Here is a 16,347-nt window from a genome sequence, read left to right on the forward strand (position 1 = left end):
ACAGATTATTTTTATTTTTCATTAAACCCTTTACCAGGTAATTACTATATGAAGATATTTCACCTTTAGAAAATCCAAATGGGATTAGCTTTGCACCTTGAAGCAATCAAGGTATTTAACTTTCTATTTGGTGAACCTTAATTATATACTACTTAATTAGGTTAGTAATTTAAGCACTTTTTGTGATAAACGTGGGAATTCTTCAATCTTATAGGTAACCTTGGAAGTGTTTGTCTTTGAACTTCAGTTAATTACTTAAATTATTGAACTATACAAATTTATTCACCAAAAAAATCCTATGTTTCAAAGATTTGGCTTTAGAAAAGTATTTTTTTTACGATTTCTTTTCAACACATTTGTATTGTTTCCTAATGTTGAATCTGAAGTTGAGGTTGATTTAATAAAACAGGATTGTATTTTCACAAATGCATCGAATTATAGCTGTTGTAAACCTGAACTGATCTCATTTTGAAGTACAATGTTGTAATAAGGCCATCCTGTATACACATCACGAGAAGGCTCGTGGTGTGTATACACCTCATCATCTTCTTCTTCCACCCTCCTTCCATTCTCAATCCGGTATAGTCACAACGAAGAAATGTGGTCGTTGTGGGTGTAAGCTGCAAGAGAGAAGAGGAGAGGAAGAGAGAAGAAAGAGTCCGTCGTGAATTGTGGTGGCCAACACGAGAGACCACGCTCGTGGTTCCAGATCAGCACCACGAGAGGAACGGGATGGTGTGCACGGAAAACCACCGTGGCCACCTGGACCACGAATGGCTTCGTGATACCCATACCAGACGGCCTAAAGGGTGAAAGTAGAATGCTATAATGATAACAAAATAATTGAAAAGTACATTGCTTGATGAACTTGCCCCTGGAAACTGGATTGGAAGCAATCCTTACCTTCAATGTTCCTGAAGGAAGACCTGGCAAGGTATGTTTTGTGTTTTTAGACTGTTGACCCTTTTGTTAAATAACTACATAATAACTGCATTTCAACAAATGAACTATTTATGAGTTTATATTAATAATGCAATGTCAAAATATTGATTTATTATTTTTTTCTTTTTTGTTAAGTTATGTTTCAGGTATTGATTTATGACGTCTTTCTTGTGTGAATTGGTATCGATTTATAACTACATAATTCTTAGTATTTGACTTACTACCAAAGGGTATTTACGTCTTTTATGGTCTACGCGAAGTGCCTTATTCTTATGATGTTTACCTTTTCAATTTGTGCAGGAAAAACTTACTGATGCTGGTGGTTAGATTGAGTCACCCGGAACACACATAAAACAAAAAAGTAGTTAAAAAATGATATTTTTTCAACCAATTTTCTTATAGTTAATTATGCCCCTCTTGTGAGTTTTTTTTAATGGATTTTGTTTTGAAATATATTAATCTTTTGTTGGTGCTCAGTACATATGATTCGGTTACATGTTAACCAATCTAGATTCCGACTGCTGGTACCTTTCACATCAGAGGTGGAATTACTCTTTTTCAATCATAGTATTCAAAAAATTTAGGTTCTGATTTGTGATTTACTTTACTGTTTTGTGCAGTTTATGTTTTTTTTTTGGCTGCTTCCTATATGTTTGAAGTTACCTGATGTTTTTCTTTTTTGTAGGCTGCTCCATTCAGATACCTCCTGTTTCTGTAAAGTTAAAATCTCAAAATACCCTTCCATGTCATTGAGATTGTTACAACTTACAATTGCATTATACAGTGCCATATATGGTCCAACTATACTTGCTGAGGAGCTTGATTTGATTACAAAAATGTCTTTTTTAAAGCCTATTAAAAATAACATTTTGGTATTGCATTTATCGGAAGTACAGTTACAGTTATCGCTTGATATCATTTTCTCAACTACTAAAATTCTCTACTTTCTTTATTGTAATTGTTCAAATTTACCAGCAGTTGACTTCATTTCATATAAATAATCTACCAGTATGATCATCCCATTATACTTTTTGTTGATATTCATTTCCTTGGCTTAGGTGTTAAAAATAAGATGCTCACTAGGTCCATTAATCTCATCACTAAGAGTTCCCAAAAGATACAAGGGTGATGAATGATTTTTTTTGGATGAAATGTAACATCTGGATCAACTCAATTGCGTAACCAACCCCGCAACGCGGGATTCTTTCCTAGTTCATACCAATTAACATTTTAATTTAATCTACTCCAAATTCATACCACTTGTTACATTTACTGAAATTACAATTATTACCATTCACCAATTGTTACCATTCAACAGTTTCTACTCCAAATTCATACCACTTACCTTTTTTTGTACTCCAAATTCCATTTACTGGAATTAATCATCCAACATTGCAATTAACATCCATTTACTGTAATACCATTTTATGCAATATACTTACAAAACAAACCAACTTGTACTCCATTTAACATCCATACACTACAAATTAACATCCATACATTGCAATAAACATCCATACATTACAAATTACAATCCTAACATTACATATACCTACCAAAGTATCAAATACCATCAAAAGCTACATATTTCATACCATCAAAAGCTACATATTTCAAGATCACAATACTAGTGGCGTAACAACCAACTGCCATTAAATCTTGAATACTGCTAGAACAAGCAAGAATAATATAGCCCCTAACAAAACAACAACCATCTGCATTAATGTCATCATTTGTCGCTGCTCTGTAATCCGATTTGACTCTGGCATCATATCTTGTTTTTGAACTCCTTCATCGTCAACCCATCTGAAAAACCCACAACCTCCTTCCCCCTACATAATTAGATCAATACATAATAGCCTTACTGAAATCCTACTAAAGAAAAGGAAAAATGATTTTTACCTTATAATTAGGGCACCCCCAAAATTTCTTGCCTGGATTTTCTGGTGTGCGTGAAACAAACACAGGGCATAAATCTTCACACCAACACTTCACTTCGATCTTCTTCTTGAATCGTGAATTCACATTCGAGCTTGATTTTGCAGAAGATGTTGGCATTTTGCGTGGGAGAATACTGCGGTCGAGAGGATGCAAGAAACAAGGGGGGAAGGGTTATGTGGGAGAGGGTTATAAAATGGGGCCCATGTTGTTTGACATGTCACCTAAAGTGCCAAATCAGCACATGGGTAACCGGCTACTAAGGGTCCAACCTGTTAAATGAGATATTTGATACATTTAGTGAAAGTATCCGACTTTAATACCCCAAAAATTCATCCAAGGGTAAAACCGACATTTTTTGGAAAACTTAAGGGCTTTTATGACAATTTCCCTACAAAAAACAGAAAATGTAAGTAAATTAAATTTCAAAACTTTCATTAGTAGCTTGTTGAATGGCGGATTGAACCTCAAATATCTATGTAATATATGGATGCGTCACATATGAAGATGAGAGAAAGAGAAGGTACAGGGTGGCAACTCGAATAGAAAGTGGCGATGCCGGATGAGACGGTGGCCAGTAGAGTCTACTGATTTTCTTGAAGAGACAAAGAGAAGGGCGGAGAAACAAAAGGTGAAAAGGTGAAAATGGTGGCGGAGCTTGTTTCAAAGTCCGACAAACATGGAAGTCCCGAACTGCACTACAACGCCTACCTACAAAGTCACACATTCTTCTTCCCCCAACCATCCATTTTTCTCCGTACTATCCCTCTGCCAAATAACGGAAGGCCAAGTCACAAAACATATCGGAGAAGAAAAAAAGGTCATCTTGAGGCGTTTAATGGTGGTAAAGGATATGGTGATTGCGACAAACGATTGATGTTGAGAGACAAAGGTTTAGGGTTTTTCTGATTGAAAATTCAAAATTGCAATTTAGTGCATTTTAAATAATGAATCAGTAATTTGGTTTCCAAAAGCAGATTGAGAAATTAGAGATTATGTAGTCGTGATTGGAGAAGGAACGGGTGAACAATAGAAGGAGGATCCTGATTTATTGCTAATTTCTTGAAATACGATCTATCCTAAATGGTCAAAATGACCGAAAAAAATTATTCTAGAGCTTTAGAAAGCTGCACTGTCGAAAACCTTTTTAAATAAAAATTAAACCCAAATTGAACACCAACGATAATGTGTTGGCTGAATTGGTTGACCAAAAAATTAAACTCAAATCACTCTAACCTGTATAGACGACAAAAAGACATTCTGAAAACCACACATAGCATAACAATAACATGAATAAGTAAAATTTCAGAAGGAACAATAAATGAAAATTTTGGAAAAAACCAAAACATTAGTGAACAAAAAAGTTTTAAAAAAACCAGATAGAACCCAAAAACACAACCATCAAAATCCCGACTCACAATCATCGAGAAGATAAAATTTTGATTTTTACTGAAAACGAAAGCATAGAAGAAAGATGAGCAAACGCTTGAAGATTTTCCCATGCACATGTTTAGAGTTAGGGCTTCATTCGCTATTTTGGATTATGAAGAAGAAGTATTTAAATGTTAACAATAGATGGATCACATAAAGCAAAAAAAAAAAAAAAGAACAAAGAAAGTATGCTCGTGAAACGCAAATCAAAGGGTTTACATTCTTTCTATGTGTTAGGGTTTTAGAGAGAGCAATAAAGATGATGGCTCTTTACATATTAGAGATTAATCGGATATTGTCAAAAGAAGCTAATGGTAAAATGGTAAAACCAATTTTGGCTAAAAACAATTTTAGAAGAGCCATGTGGAAAAAAAAAGTCTTTTATTAAGATAGGAAGATAACCCGGTTTTTTTAGAAACCGTGTCCTATATAGCGGGTCTTATGTTGTAGTAGTGATTAAATATCCTCCTTACATTGTTTTCTTATCGAAATGTATTGAACTATATTAGTCGAATTCATAAACAATAACGACATATAGAGTTCATTATTTTTTTTTCTAAAAATTTTTTCTTTTGATTTTGACATTTGCGTTGATATAGTGAGTTAGAAGATAGGTAGAAACAAAAGATATTTCTCTCCTTTAAATGTTGAACTTATAAACAGCAGTGCGTAAAGACAAAACTCGGAAATTAATTAAAAAGGTTGCTACTTGAGCAAATGGTGTTCATGTAGAAGACCATCTGTTGAGTTGAGGTAGTGGCGCATAAATTGAACTACTAGATCCCTCACTCCTTTTAGTATTAAAAAATTGTAGTTTTATTAGATACGATTATGATTTTATGACATACGCCCTTGATAACTAAGTTTATGAACACCTGCACTAATCTCATTTGCCAATGCAAATTTTTTAATTAACCTAATCAACAAAATATCTCTTATTCCCTTTTTGTGACGTATTGGTTCCATCTTATACGTGTCCCAAACGTCACAATCAACAATTATACTCATCGGATATGTTCAACATTGAATGTGTCACCTGATTGCATTACTAGTTGTCATTTCCCAATTCCTATGATACCCTTCAATAATTTTCACAACTATTGTTAACACTATCATAATGCTGGGCAATTTGGTCAATTACGTAGGATGGTGTTAATGAGGCGATCATGCTTTACATAGAAAGATAAATGGTTTTGATAAGGACCCTTGAGTTTATGATAGATGGTTGTGTGGTGGTATAAATACGTGCCAAATCAAGAAGTTTAGAGACAAAGTAAGAAAGCCATCAAACATTGCATTTCAAAATTAGTTGATTGATGTATTGGGGAATCATGGGAGGAAATGAAGAAAGGTGGAGGAAAGGGCCATGGACTGCTGAAGAAGATCGTTTGCTCATGCATCATGTCAGCTTGCATGGTGAAGGCCGTTGGAATTCCGTGGCTACTCTTGCTGGTACCATTTGGATTCTACACAAACGGGTTTAAGAGTAACAATTTTTTATATTTATTTTGTTTGGTGTTTTACTCATTATAGGGCTTAGAAGAAATGGAAAAAGTTGCAGACTAAGATGGGTGAACTATTTAAGACCAGACCTCAAAAGAGGAAGGATTACTCCTCATGAAGAAACCATCATTCTTGATTTACACGCTCGCTGGGGAAATAGGTTTGTATTTGTACTCTTTAAATACAAAACGATTCTATTTTTGTTTTCTGCATTTAGAAGCTCATATTATGAGCTTATTTTCTACAATTTGATTTAGATGGTCAACAATTGCAAGAAGCTTGCCAGGAAGAACGGATAATGAGATAAAAAATTACTGGCGAACCCATTTTAAGAAAAAAAGTAAAGTGGCATTAGACGAATCAGCAAAGCTGAAAATGCGACAGCTAAAAAGACAGAAGTTTCAACAAGAACAACGACAACAACAATTGCAACAACTTCAGATGCAACAAAATATTGCTGATATGAAAAGGATAATGTCCTTTCTTGAAGAAAGTGAGAACCAAGTAGAATATATGCCTCCAACGGTGGTTGGGAAACAAAAAGACAGAGCATCCAATGGATGTTGTTATGGTTCATCTTATGCACTGGAGACCTCCATGAGTGAGGATTTTGGTATGTGGGATGGTTTGTGGAACTTGGATGATGTGCATGGTCCTAATTTTCATGCTGCTAAAGCTAGCTAGCAACAAATGATATTCATATGTATGTATGTTGTGGCTAAGTAGCCACATATTATGTACTGTAATCATAACCATAAATTTCAAGAGTTATCATTAATGCCGTTCCAAAAAATAAAATAAATAAAGTAATCATCAATATAAAGAATTAGATATTGCGTATCAGATTAACTAAATGATAGTGTGCCCTTACTAATATTATTTTTAACGGACAAACTTTATTGATTCATCTCCCCGCATGTATTTTACACTATATAAGACGTGTTACTGTAAGGTGGCATAAATATCAATTGTTTAATTTATAAATTTATAAAAGATTTATATATTTATATATATTAAAAGCTTCGATAAAAACGCCACGCGTACATATGACTAACCATGTATGGTCAAAGATTCAAATAATGATACTTCTACGTTGGCCTAACAATTCGTTTGCAAATTTAATATATATAAAATTAAGCAGATATTTTTTTATTTGAAACTTCGAATTTTATAAATAGTTAAAGATCCTACTTAATTAAGAGAATGAAGGCAGGGAAAAAAGGGAATAACACAAAAATATACAAATGTTAAAAGGGCAACAAACTAGCTTAATCGATCCATTTTTTTTCAAACAGCAGGAAAACTTTTATAACTTAAAAAACGGCTATCTAGTACCTAGTAAAAAAAATACAAAATTAAGGCAGCATTTGGATGTGTAGCCACCTAGATTAGTTACCAAATGACTTCCAGCCCAGCGGTATCCGGTGTTGTGATCCCTCTTTGAGGTCGAGGGTTCAACTCCCACTGTGGAAATATGTGGAATAATTTAGGAGTAGTTTAGTTTTTGCCGTTCAAAAAAAAAAAAAAAAAAGAAACTAGATTAGTTGATACTAGCCTTAAAGTTCCTAACACGATCGGTTCCGAGATTTCGGAGGCCCTGTGCAGTTTAATAAAAAAAGAGGCCTTAAAATTTGAAATATCTAAATATTTAAGCAAAACAATTTGCAAAATAAATAAGTTAACATTATATATATATATATATATATATATATATATATATATATATATATATATATATATATATATATATATATATATATATATATATTGTAACGTCCCAAAAATTCATATAAATTTTTATTTTTAAAACAATAAACTATACAAACGAGTTGTTCCCAAACCGATCAAAATGAATTTATTATTTAAACATCATAGTAAATATCGTAAATTGCCAATGCGGAAAACTTTGGTGGATGTGGTGCAGTCACGTCAGGCCCTTCCCTTTGGTACCGGAAGTACCTGAAACCATAAACATATAATTGTAAGCACAAAACTTAGTGAGTTCCCCAAAATACCACATATCATACATACAATGGAGATTGATATGTGTCAACCATAGTCTTGCCATTATGTCATAAGTTGTATCATAGTCTTTCCTTGCCAAGCCGGGTGCCAAAACCCTAGGTCTTATAGACAAGTACCAAGAGTTACCTCCTGATCTTCCATTAACGTATCACAAAGACAACTAGCATACTACATATAACTGCCAGGGTCCAGTCCCTGGTCTTGCATACAGTTTGTCGGGAGCCACCTCTAGGTCTTTCATACAATTGTCAGGGGTAACCTCGTGGTATTCCTATATAACATAAACCAATGTGCCCACATTGGTGCCTTCGACCCTCGAGTACGGTGAGGAGACTCACCTGAATCACAATGTTGACTAAAACCTCGTGCAGCGCCGCACCGATTACAACCAACAACTCTCACCGCCAAAAGATGGGTGCTAAACACTTCCTAATAATCTACACAAGGCAATCCCTAAGTCTACCTTCTAAAAAATAGGGATTGGTCAAAAGTCAACCCAAGCAAACAGTCAATGGTCAAAGTCAAAGTCAATAACCCATAATGTCAACTATTCATCCTCACATCGTGACCGACTTTTAGTCACGTTGTGAGAGCTCACTCAGTCCGATTCTAACTCATCTCGACTCAACTCATCCAGCTCAGACATGAAAAGTCACTGGAGCTGACCTCATGTTGTGAGCATCCTTCCCCCACATTGTGAGCTCCAAGAAGCTTAACACAAAACGGGGTTATTCAACCCTTTCGTCGTGACACTCTATGCCTCACGTCGTGAGCACAGTCTGAAGTCTAAACCCAACAATTTAAGTCCTTAATCGATTAAGCCTTTTACTCTAACTTTCTAGAAGGTCTTATAACTCCATAATACACTTAAAAGTCAATGCTTCATGGGCATGTATGTCCATTACATGTCTAGATCTCAATTGGGACCAAAATTGAAGAAAAGATTATCCAACTTTCATGCAAGATTCTAAAACTCAACCATTCACCAGATCTGAACTTCATGACACTCTAAAGACCCTTATAACCCATAAAGTTACCAACTTTATGGTTTCCATTCATTCAAACTTGCTCCACCAAGGAGAAAAGTAGGAGAAAACTTAGATCTAGCCACAAAAACAATAAAGGTGGAAGCTATGACACTTACAAGGGTATAGAAACAATATGAAGTGATGATGATGATGATGATGTTGGATAAGGTGTCTAAGTCCATAACTATATTTGGTATGTACTTGAACCGAGAGTAGCATGGTCCATTTGGGTTGCATGACACCGGACCAATATGAAGGATATACATTTGAGAATAGGTTATTTATGATTTTTTAATATATTATAAGTTCTAATATATTAATATGAAATCATATCATTTAATTAGTATTGATCAAGAATTAATTTGGAATCAATTTAGTGATCATAAGAGACTAATTAAATATATGGGGATTGATTGTGTAAATCATTGATTCTATAATGTGGGCCAATGATCCATAATTCTTTAGGTTGGGCTAAACCAATGTGACAACCCATGGATGCTCCATGGAGGTTTAAACCCATGGAGCCTAAGGAATATGGAAGGTCATGCACATTAGGGTTTACATGATGTAACCCTAGTTCTGCCACACTATATAAGAAATCCCTTGGCTCCTAAAATCGGCACCTAAGTAGTCTTTGGAAGAGCTATAGCCGAATTTGGTGCAAGACAAATTCTCTCAAAGTCCTCCATTGTTGGTGGTGTTGTGTGAAGCATTTGAGGCATCACATTTGGGGTGCTAGGCTCTTAAAGATCCAAGGAATCAAGCTACAAGAAAAGGTTTGTTATCTAACTAGTTTTGTTATACAAGTAGCCATGTTTTGTATGCTAGTTAGGATAATGCTTTGGAAAATCAAATTGCATGTATAATTAGAGAAAACATAGATCCAAAGCATTTAGGGTTGTATGTGCACCTTATGGTTGTTAGGATGCTCAAACCCATCAGTGGTATCACAGCCTATGTTTGTTTTCTATTATACTTGATATATTATTGGTTTTCAAAGTTGAAAAATCAAATTTCTGCATTCTGTTCAGTGAACTCGCCGAGTCCACTGGGTGACTCGCCGAGTCAACTCATCAAATAACCAACTCAACGAGTCCAGTTCATGTACTCGCCGAGTTGGTGCTCCAGTGATGTAGCACCGTAAATTTTTCAACCAAAATGTTCATTTTTAATTTCATATAACACATGTCACATTATCGAAACTCCAATATCCGTCAACAAAGTTTTCAAAACATTAAGTCAACATCCAGGATCCTCAAAACATAACTCTTTCACTGATGTGTGTAATCAAGCCGGTGCCTTCCCGCGATCCTAAGAAAAACCTAAAACACATAACACATAACACGGTAAGCACGAAGCTTAGTGAGTTCCCCAAAATACCACGCACAAATAACTAGCCACTCGAGGCTATAGCTCTGTAAGACCTTCCGGTCAATGTGTCTCAGTGGACCTTCCGGTCCCACAACTCTGGTAGAGCTTCCGGTCCTACCATGATGACCTTCCGGCCCTAACTCTGTAGACCTTCCGGTCCTACTCTGTTGACCTTCCGGTCCAAACTCTGTTGACCTTCTGGTCCAAACTTTGCAAGCTCATGACATAGCATATATGTATCACATAGATAACATACATCAAACTCTGTTGACCTTCCGGTCCAAACTCTACAAGCTCAGGACATAGCATATACATATCACATAGATAACATACATCTCATAACCCTTATAACCACATAAGACCTTCCGGTCACACATAATTACCACTCTAGGTAAAGTATAGTGAGAAGACTCACCTGACAAACAACAAGTAGATAACCTCGCACCCGAATCTTGAATTAGTCTCCGCCTAACATAAGGTATGAATATCTCTAATTAATACTGTTTTCACAATTCAAACAACCGAAGACTATTCTTTCTCTTTCTAACTCTTTGAAGTGGATAAAAGACCATTTTACCCCTCCATGGTCTTTATTACTCATGTTGACAAAAACCCCAAAGTCAACAGAAGTCAACACTCGAGTCAACAGTCCGAATTTGACCTGACTCGCCGAGTGCACCTTTGTGACTGGTCGAGTCCCATCGTTTTACTCAGAAGTTTCGCGAAGGTTGACTCAGCTCGTCGAGTTGACTCCCAACTCGCCGAGTCATCGCACGATTCATCTCTTCGGGACAAACCCTAACCAACTCGTCGAGTCTTCTCACCGACTCGGCGAGTTCATTCGGACCCAAAGCTCATTCAGACGATTTAAAACAGATCTATCACTCCAAAAATGCTAATACATGCCTTTCATGAGTGATTAGGCCCAAAAACCCTCCTATGGATGAATAAAGCTGGGACACCTAGACTCTAAGGACCTCACAAGGTCCAGATCTGAGGTCTAGACTCTTTGATAACTCATGCTACTCAAAAAACCCAACAAAAGATGGCAAAAAGCCCTAAAGCTCCATAGATATGAGATCTATCCAAAATAAGAAGAAAGGTAAAGACTTCTTACCTTTCTCAGGAGCTCTGGACAGGAAATCATTGGATCCAACAGCCTCACCTCCAACCCCTTGCTTGATAACCTCCTCCTCTTCCTCAAATGATGCACAAGAACCACAATATGAGCTTCTCTCTCACTCTCTGGCTCCAATAGCAATTAGGGTTTGTTCTCAGGGGAAGGTAGCCGCAAATGAGGCTATAAGTGCCTTTAAATAGGTCCCAAACCCGGGAAATTAGGGTTTCTCAGCCCAACACCTACTCGGCGAGTCCCTCCTCTGACTCGTCGAGTCCATTCATTAAATCCACACGAGCAACTCGACTCGGTCTCTCCTTCAATCTCAAGATTAACATACACAATAATATCCCTGAAAATCCGGATGTTACAATTCTCCCCCACTTGAATTAGATTTCGCCCTCGAAATCGCTCCTCAACAACATATAAATCTAATCCAATAACCGAACAGCACCATCGAAAGGATCTCATACCACACAACTATCTTCCTCTCTGGACACCTGAATCCATACAGGAACTCCCCCCCTGGAAAAAGGACAGACCCATCCGCCACTACGCTACCCCTTCTAACTCTCCAGAATCTGGAAACTCTAGTGGCCTGTCACATAGCCAATCCGCCCTCTCAAGATGCTCCTCGAATAACAAACCCCGATAACTCACTGCCCCTCTGATTCTCTAGTTGGGACCGATAAAACAAGTCCATGCCCAAAACTGGCTACCGATCACTCATCCCAGACATGATAACCAATCCAGATCATATATCAAGGAATGAAAGGATCACATCACACCAGGGACCCATCCACTGTACTGCAATCAAAACACATCTGAATAACGAATCCTCAACACCCTGAACTCAGACACAAAAAATGATCATGCTTGTTCAGAAGCGTCCTCGGACATCTAATAACATAAACCTCAGCTCCCTTCTCAAAACTAAGCACTGGGTCATCTCTCGACCCAGCAGTGGAACCTCAAAAGGTTACCCACTGCATGTCCCAAAACGTCTCACTGACTTCCTTCTCACAACAACTATCTCGGCCCAGTGTGACACACAAGTCACGAATTTCGCTTTACCTCAAGTGAATACAGAATTCGTCTCACCCTCGACCTCTGTCGTCTACTACTCCTTAGTTCCATGCGTCTCGTGGTTTTTCCCATACAACCAAACTGACCCACTCACGTCTAAGACATCATAAGACACACAATACCCCGAAAAATGAAACCCTTATCTGAATCTGGAATCTCATTTGCCCACTCAATACACCACCAAAGCCAAACTCATACTCGAGAGTCTGGTTCGATACAAAATTGGAACCACTCGTCCCAATGGAGCACCCAACTAATGACCCATGACCCGCAACTCACGCGTACATCATTTCTCCAAGTCCTTTCGATTGCGATAACCACAACTTAACTCAGAATATAACGATTCCCGACACATATGGAGACCCTAGTCTAGCCCGTGGTCCGACCACCAGGTTCCCGAACTCAAAGATTAAGGTTACCCAAGCCTAAAAACTCTTCTGCGTCATGCTCTGACTAGCGAATAATACATCTCCCCGTAGCACCACGACACTCTCTCGCTGGCTAGTGAATACTATGGCTCCATGCAGTATCACAACACTCCCCCAATGACTGGTGAGTACTACGGCTCCCCGCAGTATCACAACACTCCCCCAATGGCTGGTGAGTACTACGGCTCCCCGCAATATCACAACACCCTCTCTTTGACTAGTGAGTACTACGGCTTCCCGCAGTATCACAACACCCTCTTTCTGACTAGTGAGTACTACGGCTCCCTGCAATATCACAATACCCTCTCACTGACTAGTGAGTACTACGGCTCCCCGCAGTATCACAACACCCTTTCACTGACTAGTGAGTACTACGGCTCCCCGCAGTATCACAACACCCTCTCTCTGACTAGTGAGTACTACGGCTCCCCGCAGTATCACAACACCCTCTCACTGACTAGTGAGTACTACGGCTCCCCGCAGTATCACAACACCCTCTCACTGACTAGTGAGTACTACGGCTCCCCGCAGTATCACAACACCCTCTCACTGACTAGTGAGTACTACGGCTCCCCGCAGTATCACAACAGCCTCTCTTTTCGCCCCACAATCTCATCCTCAGGTCATTACCTCACTGCGTTCACTAACTCACGCCTCGCGGCCCAACATAGATAGGTGCACATACCTACCCAGGCTAAGCATCACTACTCCTGATGACCGCCGTCGACAAAAACACTTTTTCTCGCTTCAATTCACATTCTCAGATAATCCCGCTTGATGTCAATTAGCTGAAAGGGCTCCCACCGGAACCATAGACACCTGATACACCACTCGCCATCTCATAACTCAAGTCTCAAAATGATCCGAAATTTAGGACATCATACTCGGATACCTCGGTACATCATCACAGAAGCTTACGACGTCTTCCCTCATCCACTGATCTTCTACTAGCACAGCTCGCAACCTCGAAATACTCCAACTCACAACTTGAAACACGGAGGAATCGTCAATGTCAAGTACACGTTGACGACCATCCGAAACCCCATCCTCTATGGCTCAAACCCATGCGAGAATACTCATACCAACTCTGAAGTTGACTGCCAACAACTGTTGCCCTTCCCAAAGTGAACATAACAACCCATACATCAAACTGGAAATTCTCCACCGTCGAAACTATCCTTACGAGCCAACCACCTCGAATTTACCATTACAACCTTGAAGAATCCCTAACCACCACAAGGTCTCTGACCAACGGCCGCCTGCCGTGGAGACACTCATCCCTTCTGGAACACGTACAACATGCATTATCTCGCTCTGCACCTCACCTCGACCACCAATAACCCTAGTCTCATGTATCCATACCGCAGGTCTCCATATCCAGCTCTCTAACCACACTAGAACAATTATATGATTCTCTTAGTAATTAATCCAGTTCTCCCCCACTCAGGGTTCGAACCATCACCATTTGGTATGCAGTCTACTCCACAGACTGGCTCGCCATATGCACCGATTCCGCCTCATGGGATATACCACGCCGCGCTCGATGATCTTCCGGATAATAACCACATAACTCCAATTATCCCGAAATCCACCAATCTCATAAACCTCCTCACGTGACTGCCTCCAACCATCTCGAAATCTCACACCAACACACCGCCAGATATCCCATATGTCCCTAATTAGTCCGGTCTCTCAATCTGGAAATAATCCACTATCACACCTCTCGTCTCCAATCCTTCCCCCAATGTCCCATCGTGTGGATTATCATAGAAACAGGAGACTCCGCTCTCGCAACCGATACACAACATAAGCAATGAGAGCCACCTCCCCGGTATACACCTCGAAATATCCTGGAACTGCTGCCAAAAAGTATGCCTCACCCAGAAAGGTACTTTCTTGTTCTCGTACGTCTCAGTGCCCACTAATAACTCTCTCATGGAATGGGACATACTTCGCAGTAGACATGCTGCTCAAATACTTTGGTGAAAAGATCACAACCATATGCTACCCCACAGGGTTTACCTCCAACTCTGAAACCGGAAGCTCAATATCTCTGCTGCCCATCACAGGAAACCGAAATAACACAACTCTTGTCACAGAAAGTGACATCTCCTTTAACGGCCGCTTGCTCAATTCGGGCCGTAATCCTCCATGAATCACCATCTTCTACTCCTCCCTGAGTCTTGCGACTCCAACTGGCATCTCACCAAAAATCCCTTGGGAACTAACTCGTCTTTCCTCCTCAAGGCATGCTCCATTTAAACTCGTTCAACATGGACCTCTGGCCCCACACTCTTTCACATCTGATCTCAGTCTAACCAATCACAACAGAATAACTGGTAAACCAGAAGCACTAACCGCCACGAGTCATGGTACTCGAACCATGTGGCCACCTATCGATCTGCTATGAATCATGGTACCCGAACCATGTTATCTCTTCTCAGTCTGCTACAATCATGGTACCCGAACCATGTTCTCTCTTCTCAATCCGCTACGAATCATGGTACTCGAACCATGTCCTCTCTTCTCAATCTGCTACGAATCATGGTATGAAGGGTCTAGTTTATGGTTTGGGCTAGGCTATCTGATGTATAGGTCTTAGTGGGTCTTTTGTCATGTAATTGAGTTGTTTGGATGTCTTTACGGTCAGAAGTCTGTTTACGGCCGTAAACCTGTTTATGGCCAGCCTTTCCATATATATATATAGGGCTTGTCGGAGTCTGTCAGTTATTGTTGTCGAGTGATACAGTTTACGGTCCATAGTGTGTGTATCCAAGTTGTACCTGACGTTTCTTTGATATAAACGTGTGCAAAGCTTGGTTTAATATTCTTCTACTCCATTCTAATCTTGTTTGATTGTTGTTTGTTTGATCACTGGTTCGGATCCTAGATTTCAGGGCCTTACAATTGGTATCAGAGCAAATCCGGTGTCAAATCATCTTACAATCAAGTTAACGGTCAGAGGAGATTAGTTTCGTCATTGTTCGAGGCCTGATTTGGTGTCTTCGTAGCAAAAGGGGATCAGATCTGCTTAAAATTCGTGTTTTCATCAAAATATGGGCATTTACGGTCAAGAGTTCACGGCCGTAAACTCCTATTCACGGCCGTAAACTCCTATTCACGGCCGTAAACTAGCAATCTTCAATAACCGTATACTGTATATCTTCAGAAACCATGAAAAGGCAATCTTCAAAGATCGTAAACTCCTCAACCGTAAACTACCTCCTCAACCGTAAACTACCTTCCAACCGTAAACTAACTACCAACCGTAAACTCAACCGTAATCAACCAACCGTAAACTTGTTTACGGTTAACTAGATTTTTGGTGTTTTAGTTTATTTTTAAAGTCATTTTCAATTTAAAAAAAAACAAATAAACAAAAACAACAAAAATGGATTCTCAAAGCCCAGCAATTCATCATGAATTGGATTCAATCATGGGAACAACCACTCGCATTCCACGCTTGTTATCTGCAGAA

At 38.9% G+C, this 16,347-nt stretch overlaps 2 protein-coding genes across 2 annotated transcripts; one reads left to right on the forward strand and one right to left on the reverse strand.

Annotated features, from left to right (window-relative positions):
- Positions 1-2,594: 2,594 nt before the first annotated feature.
- On the reverse strand, positions 2,595-3,000 carry LOC145121943 (uncharacterized). Its single transcript, XM_079057622.1, has 2 exons — positions 2,845-3,000; positions 2,595-2,774 (listed from the first exon to the last, which is right to left on the reverse strand). The coding sequence occupies exons 1-2, from the start codon at positions 2,998-3,000 to the stop codon at positions 2,595-2,597; spliced, it is 336 nt and encodes a 111-aa protein (XP_078913748.1).
- A 2,596-nt stretch (positions 3,001-5,596) lies between these two features.
- LOC145119862 (transcription factor MYB62-like) lies at positions 5,597-6,592 on the forward strand. Its single transcript, XM_079055625.1, has 3 exons — positions 5,597-5,763; positions 5,845-5,974; positions 6,072-6,592. The coding sequence occupies exons 1-3, from the start codon at positions 5,628-5,630 to the stop codon at positions 6,496-6,498; spliced, it is 693 nt and encodes a 230-aa protein (XP_078911751.1). The 5' UTR covers positions 5,597-5,627; the 3' UTR covers positions 6,499-6,592.
- The last annotated feature ends 9,755 nt before the right edge of the window (positions 6,593-16,347 follow it).

The sequence above is a fragment of the Lactuca virosa genome, chromosome 6 (assembly GCF_052849685.1).
Source record: "Lactuca virosa cultivar CGN04683 chromosome 6, Lactuca_virosa_CGN04683_v6, whole genome shotgun sequence".
In the NCBI taxonomy this organism is placed as follows: domain Eukaryota; kingdom Viridiplantae; phylum Streptophyta; class Magnoliopsida; order Asterales; family Asteraceae; genus Lactuca; species Lactuca virosa.

Excerpts from the sequence above, each read along its gene's own strand:
- LOC145119862 (XM_079055625.1), top strand. The coding sequence starts at position 5,628 with ATGTATTGGGGAATCATGGGAGGAAATGAAGAAAGGTGGAGGAAAGGG. Across the intron at positions 5,764-5,844 it reads TTCCGTGGCTACTCTTGCTG|GGCTTAGAAGAAATGGAAAA; the intron begins GTACCATTTGGA and ends TACTCATTATAG. Across the intron at positions 5,975-6,071 it reads CACGCTCGCTGGGGAAATAG|ATGGTCAACAATTGCAAGAA; the intron begins GTTTGTATTTGT and ends AATTTGATTTAG.
- LOC145121943 (XM_079057622.1), bottom strand. The coding sequence starts at position 3,000 with ATGCCAACATCTTCTGCAAAATCAAGCTCGAATGTGAATTCACGATTC. Across the intron at positions 2,775-2,844 it reads GGGGGTGCCCTAATTATAAG|GGGGAAGGAGGTTGTGGGTT; the intron begins GTAAAAATCATT and ends CTAATTATGTAG.